The following is a 9,518-nucleotide window of genomic DNA, read 5'->3' as shown; positions in this document are numbered from 1 at the left end:
TCATACTCATACTCATACTCATACTCATACTCATACTCATACTCATACTCATACTCATACTCTCATCAATGCATTTTGCATACTTCCGGTATACGAGACCTACAACTTGACCACCAAGTCATCTGCATGGTACATCTTCAAAAGATCGGCGATGCCGTACTTCTCTGCAATCGCGTCGTTGATGAATCTGCCGCCTAAATAATGGGCCTTGTCTGCGGCCTGGAATTTCTCTGCACACGGCTTTGGCGCCGTGAGGCTCACCAACATGGCTGCGTTGATGTCCAAATCCAAGGGCCCCTCGTCAACGTCCCAACCCGAGGGAATATCCACCGACACAATCGGTGCCAACTTGGCGGAATTTGCCGACAAGTAGCCCACCAATTCGTCAAAAGGTGCGCGGAGCGGTGGCCTGAAGGAAAAGCCAAAAAGCGCATCGATAATCACTTTGGTGGAGCCGGCCTCAAGCAACTTCTTTACCAGGTCCACGTCGTTGACTGAGCGCACACCCATATCCTCGAGCTGTTTGGTGAGCCGCACGTACAAGTCTTTTTGCGGTCTTTTTGGGTAGAACACCACCGGCTCACAGTAGTTCCATGCCTTTAGGTGCCGTGCACATACCAACCCGTCACCACCATTGTTTCCAGGCCCCACAAGCACCAATACGGTTTCCGGTTTGGCGGCGCGTTTTGGCGGGTATTGCTTATACACGGCCTTGGCCACGGCAAGGCCCGCCAACTCCATCAACTGGTCGATTGAGAAGGAGCCGGTGGACATGAGTTCCGCGTCTAGGGCGGCGGCTGCTTTGGCAGAAAGCGTTTTGAATACCAGCATGGATTGGTGTTTGTATCTACAGATATATAGGATGCGTCACAATGGAGGCAATCTGGTTTTATGTGGTTGAAGAGAGGAGGGCGCAATACTGGCCTACTTAATATGGCAACAACCTTTAGGGAAAAGAGGAGGTACGGTAGTGTGCCATTGGGTGAGAGGTGGATCGTTGCTGCGCGATTAAGTTGGGGCCATACAGGCTTGTTTTGTTTGGGGATTCAGGCTGTTGCGGCTGCAATAGTCGAGCAGGTGACACGCTGTTTTCCGTAGACTGGGGAAGTGTTTGGATTTGGCGGAATTCTCGAGTATTGATTGGAATCTGTTTTGAAGCCCTGGAATCTGCGGCCCGGCTGGATACTTGGGTGTTCAATTAAGCGTATTCAAGCATGCTAATACTAGTGGTGTCGCGAGACGCGCTTACTAAGGTTTGCGAAATAAGCCATGTTGGCTGTTCTGGAATGTGATTGTTTGAAACCCCTTGCCGCATGGATGGCTCGCTATCTTGGGGGAGTTGAAAGATCGGGTGTGGATGAATCCTGCCGCCAGTGGGTGGTGTTAGTTGCCCATTTCCTCTATATTCCGTTGCTCACAGTCTGAAGCCAAATTCGGTCCTCTGGGGCCAGACCTCATTGCCAAGAAACCAGTGAAGCCAGCAGCTTATCATCTTAAAGCTTAGGCGTATTTTTCTCAGAGCGAGACGGGGGACACGTAGACAAAGGGAGTCATTAATGACATTTCAGCAATTTAGATGAATCGTGCGACTGCACATGACACCGGAAAGTTGGAGACGCTCAGAGATCGATGCATCGTTTGGGGACACAACTGAAATGCTTCCTGATGTTTGGGGAAAGGAACATAATAAATGAGATTGCTCAAATAGAAGTTTCCCCGAAATGCAAATAACAGAGATGAGAAACCGGGTGTCTGAGATCAAACGACCGGTGTCCCGAGAAATAACACTGGATCTGCAGTCTCTCCACAAGATGATAACATAGATCACAAACACAGATATCTGGTCCAGTCTAAAGATAACATGAGCAGATCGTGCGCCACCTTTTAATTCGGATCCCACAGGCTGGTTCGTACACTCTAAGTACGAGCCCAGTTCCAGTCCTTAGCGTTCGGTAGTGCATATGGAATGCGAGAGTCAGTTTCGGCGGACAGTGCTCTTGAACACCCAAATATACACGGCGTCCTGCACATCATACGTTGCCGAGCACGTGAAAGAGGCCACCGGTCCGGCAGTCCGGCCATATAAGGCACATCACCCTCCGTTTTCTGGGCCCTCTGTTTTTTTCTCGGGACCAGAATTGACTGCTTACCCATAAAAAGAAACGGAGCGGTGATATTTTCACCAAACCAGACTTTGGCAGGAGGGGGTGGGTCTGCAGGCTGCGGCGAGCCGCACGGTATCCCATTCCAAGAGATAAGCCAAGCCCGGGCTACCGAGATATTTAAGGACTCCGGATTTCGCGAATACTGGGTTGGCAGATTTTATTTCCAATTGACTAATTATACATTTCCGTAGAAAAGCGGGCTGGTCGAACGAGTGTTTGTTCACTTACCTTTGCCAAATCACACTGCCTACTGTCTGCAAGTAGAGGCGGAATAAGAAACTAGACAGTACCAACCGACCTGAAAACGGGCCAAACAATTTGAAGAATCTCACCACGTTCGACAGCGGATGGTGCCATTTCTACTCGCGTTCTTTTTTTTTATTTTCGCCCACTGGTGTGTGCTCAAAGTAATCTAGCACATGCGATGTATGACAGTTAATAGCAGAACAATACAAGTATCAACCAGGAATTGTTTGTAAAACAGTAAAGGCGTCGATCGTGAGCCGGTTCGTAGAAAAGTACAAGTGACATGAGATTGTTTGTGATAAAGCACGAGTCTCATGCCGAAAAGATTCTTTAAAGTACATCTCTGGTACAATACAGTGAGCAGATGATCGTTGGTATAATAATGCGGATAGGATATGGTTGTAGCGAGCACGGATAGTAGGGAGGAGCTTGTGGAATATACAAGTAGTCGAAAGTGCTTGTAGAATATACAAGTAGTAGAATAAAATAGCAGTTGTAGTAGAAAAAAGTAAAATAGAAGCATATGCAGATAAAAAAAAATAGATGATGAATATTCAGTCATATGACCAGAAACTAACTCAGCTTCAGCTTCAACATTATCAAAAGGAGGTCGAGCACTTTGTTTAAAGCAGTATAACAAAGACCTAGGGCGGGGAAAGACAATTGAGGAAGATGACTCTGAAACGATGAGGAGTGGATCCTGGGAGATATGAGGCAAGGGCATAATAGCCCAATGCAGAAAGAAGATATGAGCATCTCTGCAATATTGTTGCGAGCGTATGGGCGCGTTTTCAGGGTGCTTCATATTCCTCTCAATAAGGTTTCTGAGTAAAAGATATACACATGACATTGCTAGTCAATGTAATTTCCCAGAAACTCTCGCCTCACCATCTTTTTTATTATCTTGATAGATCATATCATGTGAGGCTGCCCTTGATATCTTTATATCTCGAACATGTTAGTCTTTATTTACCCTCACTCTCAATCTCCGTCCCCTTCCATCTGCTCTTAAAGAAGTCTATATCTCCAACCTGCTGGCTCCCTTTAATCTATTGTCTGAGTTTTGTTTTCAATTTAACAACCAGTTCTCACACCTTCAGGTGTATCATATTTTGCCCCATGGGCCCACTGCCTGCGGCCTTTTCAAAAAGCCCTCTGTTCTCTCTTTCCCATTGTGTCGCACCTATAACCTCCCAATAAGCCAATCTACTTATACTTTCCCATAATCCCCCTCACTGTTTGAATACACAACATTCTCGCATCGTATTCTCAAAACCACTTATTTTGTCGCCTTCCCGGGCGCATCAATTCAGTGTGCTCTGATGACACCAATCTGAATTTCGTGTAGATCCCATATACCCATATAATCCATACACAGCTCGGCAATCCCTCCAGAAAACTCTCCCCCATCTTTTGACTTCCTCTCCCTCACCTTGTTTCATTATCTTCCCCATTTCTAGCATCGACTGATTTTTGCCGTAACTCCCCGCCATACTCGCCCAATACACCCGCAACAAACCTTCGATAAGCGAGCCTTATACTGTACTTTCCCACCACAGCCTGCAAGCCCGAAAGTGCACCCAATCCACTGCGAAGCCCCAAAACCCAATCCACCAAACATATCATCCACCATGAACACACAGTACACCATATATACAAACCCACCATAAATAAACCCACTAAAAATACAAAACCACTAAGAATACAAAACCACTAAAAATACAAACCCACCATACATACAAACCCACCATACATACAAACCCACCATACATACAAACCCACCATACATACAGACCCACCATAAAGAACCCCACCATAAAGAACCCCACCATAAATACAAATCCCGAAAAATACAAGCCCACCATAAATACAAAAAATCACCAACCCCCCAAGAATACAACCCCACCGGCGCCCTCCAAAAGCCCATTGCCGGTCGGCCGCCAAACCCACCGGCCTGCACACAGCGCCCCGCCCCAAGACCCGCAACGACTGCGCCAGTCAGCGTCTACCAACCACTTTCGGCCCGCCCCAATCCGCCCCCTCCGCCCCCAAATCCCCCCGGCACCACCACCACGCTCCCCGCCTCGCCGCGCTCGTTCCTCACATACCCAAAACCCCGCCATGGACCCGCACGTGCACCTGCCCGCCGGCTCCAGCACGTCGCCCATGATCAACTACAGAAAAGACGCCAAAAAGGCAGTCAAATTCACGTTCATGGTCGCCGGCGAGCTGGGCACGGGCAAGACCACCTTCATCAACTGCTTGTTGAACCGGCGCATCATGGCCCACGCATACGAGGGCGCCCGGCCCGCGGACACCAAAACGTTACTGTTCACCCTGGCACATGCCGTGGCGTTGCCCAACGCGTCGCTCTTGGCACGCAACCAGTTCGACGCGGCCGCGGCCGCAGACGAGCCCGGAATCGCGTTGACGGAAACCAGCGTCGAGATCTTGGACGACGTCAACGTGCGCTTGCACTTGAACATCATCGACACGCCCGGCTTCGGCGACAACTTGGACAACGAGATGTGCTACGCGGAGATTGAGAACTACTTGAAGCAGCAGTTTGACTCGGTGTTGGCCGAGGAGACGCGGGTCCGCCGCAACCCGCGGTTCGTGGACACGCGCGTGCACGTGTTGTTGTACTTCATTGCGCCCACGGGCCACGGGTTGCGGGAAATGGACATTGCGTGCATGAAGCGCTTGGCCCGCTACGTGAACGTCATCCCGGTGCTTGCGCGCGCGGACTCGTTCACGGAGGCCGAGTTGCGCCACTTCAAGGCGCAGGTCAACACGGACATCGAGCGCTTCAACGTGCCCACGTTCCAGTTCGACACGTTCTTGGACGAGTACGACGCGGACGCGGACGGCGACTTGATTGCCGAGTGCCAGTTCTTGGCGCGCTTGCAGCCGTTTGCCGTGGTGGCGTCCGAGCAGGACTTCGAGATCCGCGACGCGGCCACGGGCGCCACCAAGACCATCAAGGCCCGCCAGTACCCGTGGGGGCTTGTGGACGTCAACAACCCGAAGTACAGTGACTTGCCAGTGTTGCGCTCCGTGCTTTTCGGCTCGCACTTGCAGGACTTGAAGGACTTGACCCACGACTTCTTGTACGAGACCTACCGCACGGAGCGGTTGAGCGAGGTCACGGGCAAGGAGAGCGGCTCGTTCAGCTCCACGCCGCGCTCCACGCCCGCCGCGTTCCCGGAGATGCTGACCGCCGTGCCCTCGTTGCTGAACTTGGCCCAGTTGACCGCCAACGACACGTCCATGCAGCTCGACTTCACGCAAGACGAGCCGGAGTCCGCGTCCGTGGCCTCCGCGCCGCAGAAAAAGAACCGCTCCATGTTGTACGACGACGCCGACGACACCGCGTCGCTCGCCCCCGCAGACAACGCGTCCTTCAGCTCGTCGCGCTCCGCGTACCTGAACATCTCCAGCCAACGGAACTTGGACTCCACCGACAAGCTGTTCAAGCGCATGTCCATTGCGCCGCAGAGGTCGCAGTTGAGGCAGATCTCCGAGACCGTGCCCTACGTGATCAGGCACGAGCGCATCTTGGAGAGGCAGCAGAAGCTCGAGGAGATGGAAATGGTCAGCGCCAAGGAGTTGGAGAGCAGGGCGGCCATGTTGGAGCAGAAGGCCGCGCTGTTGAAGGCCCGCGAGAAGTTGCTCTTGGAGAAGTTGGAGATGTACAAGCGGGCCGAGGCGAGCAAGAAAGCCGCCAGCGCCGATGACAACGACGACAACGACGACGACAACAACAATGACGACGACGATACCGTGCAGACCAACGGCGGCACTGCGTCCGTGGCGGACACCAACAACACCGAACAGTCGTCCGCAGGTGAGTCTGCGGCTGTCGACAAGTAAAATCACCGGTAAATAGAAAATCTCGAGTCAGGCACTGATATGTAGGTTTTTGCCCGTTGGGGAGCCAAGGGAAGTGTTGGGATGCAGAGTTTTTTCAAAAAAAAACTGAGCCTGGATGGGCCATTCGAGGTCCCAACGAGCACTGTGAGTCCACGTGGAGAATCTGCGCCCATTCTTAGCCAGCGGCCGCTTTATCAAAGAGGCATATTATTTTATAGTTACTGAATGCCCTCGAAAATACAACCCCGTGAAAGGGGTGTCGTCTGATACACCATTCATGTGATTGACCATTAATTTTGCAAGTGAGTCCATCTCGCATATATCCGATTACGCATGGAAGGTGGTGAGGTGGCCAAAAGACCCACGATTTATGGTTTTTTTACAGGCCAGCTTCTTCAACTTGACCCTTCTTTAATTTGACTTTTCTCGCTGCAACATGGAAGTTGTTAGTGGCAGTTTACCCACACGTCATGTCTGAACGCACGCCTCTCAAAATTATTATCTGCTTGTGCGTTCGGGCCAGGATTATATTGCATGTATTTTAATAAAGCTGTTACAGTGGACAGAATTAAAATAAAGGCGACGCACTTGGTATTTGAATATTGTCTCCCTGGGGATCTTAGCTCGACCAATGAGGATATTGATTACTCATTGGAAAAACAACTTAGACAGTATATCAAACTCGAATGTTTCAAACACAACTTCTGTAAAGAAAGTTTCATTTGCCCGTTAGTTACATTCACAGCAGGCATCATCCTGTTTCATTGTTTTAGGCTGTTCTTCAAAAAACTGGAAGTTCATCAAGTACCAACGATACTCGGAGAATCAATCTGTCCACAAACTAACATCAGACTAATTTGGGACCTTTGACTGTTCCAACAACCTAACATAAGAAATCAGTTCTTACAGTCTTTTGTGTGTTCTGATTTGTAAAAGTCTAGACTATTCTTTTTCAAGCAGTGATGATTCTTGCAAATCGTCTGTATGCGTACTCCCAAGCTCTATTGTGGGGTACATCAACTACCACTTCCGTGGGCACCACTAGAATTGTTTTCTTTTTTATTTTCGTAGGGCAGACGGTTCTTGAAACTAAATAACATGTTGCAAAGAAATGTATCAAGCGGTCTCAAATCAGCATCTTCTACCGGTATTAAGCTCACTCTTTTGCTTGGCAAAATAGCAAGAATGAGCAATTTGAGAATTGACTGAGAAACAAAAACATCTGCAACTGGTTCAAGGCGAGGACATCGATGGTTGTATTTGGATGACCAACAGCTATCTGAATTGAACAAATGGTTTCAATTTCAGAGTCACCATGTGATGCTCAAACGACTGAACTCTGGTCTGGCCTGTAAATGCGTTTCTTTACTTGCTAATCAGTGTGTGGCAGTCGGAAAGAGTTGTCTGTTTGTTTGTGAAATGGTGCGCGAGACCTCAGGTACGCTCTAAGCTACGCGGGTATTAGATTGCAAGAGATTGAACTTGTCTGGTGGAGACGTTTTCGTTATTTCCAAAATTCACAGGTAAAAATACGAAGATCAAGCTTTTTGTATAAGTACCTTTATGATGTTTCTTTTTGCTCTCGGGTGTTTTCAATAAGCATGGTGCTAAGTAGGGAATTTCTTTTGATCCAATAGGCCTTTTCAATGAGCAGTCACTGGGCTAGTGAGCCTTGTGAAAACCGCATTTACTATGACATGCGGAAGATGTTCAGTTGTGATTCATCCAAATCCAGTCTTTTTGAGCCAGTTGACAAGAAGCTCCGTGAAAAAAGGTTTTGATATTGAGTCCAAGTCAGAAGAGCTGACAAATCTTTCTTATTGAGGATATGAAAATGTGTGGAACTCAATGCCTGGGGGATGAGAGATGGTAAATGCGAGTTTGATCCGGCGCTTTTATTGGGGTAGAATAAGGCGATTTGGGACAAGCGGGGAGGCGTGTTTGAGGAATTTCTCGGGAATCGAGGCAGAGGACAATTTCCCAGAGAGAGAATCTCGAAAATAATCCGTATAAAGGAAAAGGGGTATTTGGATTAGTTTGCCCTGATTGAAGAGTATGCACCAAGACTAGGTCAAAGCAGAATGGGATGGCTGCGAAATCCGGTTGCAGCCCCCGCGGCAGTAGTATAACCCATACAATGCGAAATGCGATACGTGATGGAGCAGATAAGAACAGAACAATCTAGGCAGAGTTTTCTGTCGATGTTTCTGGATCGATAATGAAGATTATATAGAGGGAGAAGGAATAGGAATGGAGAGGGTACAGAAAGGGGCTTGAAAATGGAAATGGAAATGGAATTGAACTAGCGATAGCAACGGATTGGTGAAGGAATAACGGGGTGGATAGAACACACTGTTCCAGGAGATGGTACCAACCATTAAGCAAAAAGCATGAGCATTGAAGTGAAAATACAAGTACACGGCATCCAAACGACAACACGAAATAAAGAACATCAGTGTCTCCAGCCCGGCACCCAATGCCCTTCTCGGCAATGCCCAGGACCAGGCCGTACCATCAAGTTTCCACCAGCACAGCCCGAGCGGGCCAAAGCTAACACGAGCAGATAAAAATGAAATAAAAGAGAGGAAAAACACGAAATGGAAGGAGCTCGGGCACTACGAAGAAGCGAGAAAAAAACTGGTAAAAGAAAAGGAGCTTGGAATAGTAGAGGAGAGCAAGGATGAGAGGAGTGAGAAAGCATGAGAGGAGTAAGACAGCATGAGACGCGAGAAGTCACGAGACCCGAGCAGCAATAAAATGATTCAGAATGGAAATTACCGGAGAAGCCTAAAAGCGGCGGTTCTGAGCCATCTGGAATCCTGGGGGCCCTGGGATTCTTGGTCACCTGAACCCGTGCGATTTATTGCTTCACTGAGGCCCCCGCTGCGACTGGCGTGCGGTGTAAGATATTAGAATGCTTGAAATGAGAGAATATGGAGACACGATGGAACAACACATAAACAGCACACGAACGGAAGAGATGTGAATTCTTTTGCACAGGATTAGAACCAAACCAAGGCAAAAAAAACAAGCGCAAAATAATTCAAAATAAATCAAGATAAACAAAACCAACACAAGGTCAATCAAACCAAACCAAACCAAATCAAACCAAACCAAACCAAATCAAATCAAACCAAATCAAACCAAACCAAATCAAACCAAACCAAATCAAACCAAACCAAATCAAATCAAATCAAATCAAATCAAATCAAATCAAATCAAATCAAATCAAAT

The 9,518-nt window shown here is 48.4% G+C and overlaps 4 protein-coding genes across 4 annotated transcripts; 1 reads left to right on the top strand and 3 right to left on the bottom strand.

The window, feature by feature from the left end:
- Positions 1 to 99: 99 nt before the first annotated feature.
- On the bottom strand, positions 100 to 831 carry METBIDRAFT_78768 (NADHX epimerase; the record flags this gene model as incomplete). The annotated part of the gene is made up of 1 exon (XM_018858935.1): positions 100 to 831. One exon carries the CDS (start codon positions 829 to 831, stop codon positions 100 to 102), a length of 732 nt encoding a protein of 243 aa, XP_018710881.1.
- Positions 832 to 2,366: 1,535 nt separating this feature from the next.
- Positions 2,367 to 3,550, bottom strand: METBIDRAFT_197098 (uncharacterized protein). Its single transcript, XM_018854882.1, has one exon. The coding sequence runs from the start codon at positions 3,259 to 3,261 to the stop codon at positions 2,578 to 2,580; it is 684 nt and encodes a 227-aa protein (XP_018710880.1). The 5' UTR covers positions 3,262 to 3,550; the 3' UTR covers positions 2,367 to 2,577.
- Positions 3,551 to 4,005: 455 nt separating this feature from the next.
- On the bottom strand, positions 4,006 to 4,435 carry METBIDRAFT_197023 (uncharacterized protein). The gene has a single exon (XM_018854879.1). It carries the CDS (start codon positions 4,336 to 4,338, stop codon positions 4,108 to 4,110), a length of 231 nt encoding a protein of 76 aa, XP_018710879.1. The 5' UTR covers positions 4,339 to 4,435; the 3' UTR covers positions 4,006 to 4,107.
- Positions 4,436 to 4,532: 97 nt separating this feature from the next.
- Positions 4,533 to 6,284, top strand: SEP7 (septin; the record flags this gene model as incomplete). The annotated part of the gene is made up of 1 exon (XM_018857604.1): positions 4,533 to 6,284. The coding sequence occupies one exon, from the start codon at positions 4,533 to 4,535 to the stop codon at positions 6,282 to 6,284; it is 1,752 nt and encodes a 583-aa protein (XP_018710878.1).
- Between the last annotated feature and the right edge of the window lie 3,234 nt (positions 6,285 to 9,518).

Source organism: Metschnikowia bicuspidata (assembly GCF_001664035.1).
Source record: "Metschnikowia bicuspidata var. bicuspidata NRRL YB-4993 chromosome Unknown METBIscaffold_4, whole genome shotgun sequence".
Classification (NCBI taxonomy): domain Eukaryota; kingdom Fungi; phylum Ascomycota; class Pichiomycetes; order Serinales; family Metschnikowiaceae; genus Metschnikowia; species Metschnikowia bicuspidata.
The sequence above is the reverse complement of the archived record's forward strand: the minus strand, read 5'-3'. Positions and strand labels throughout refer to the sequence as shown.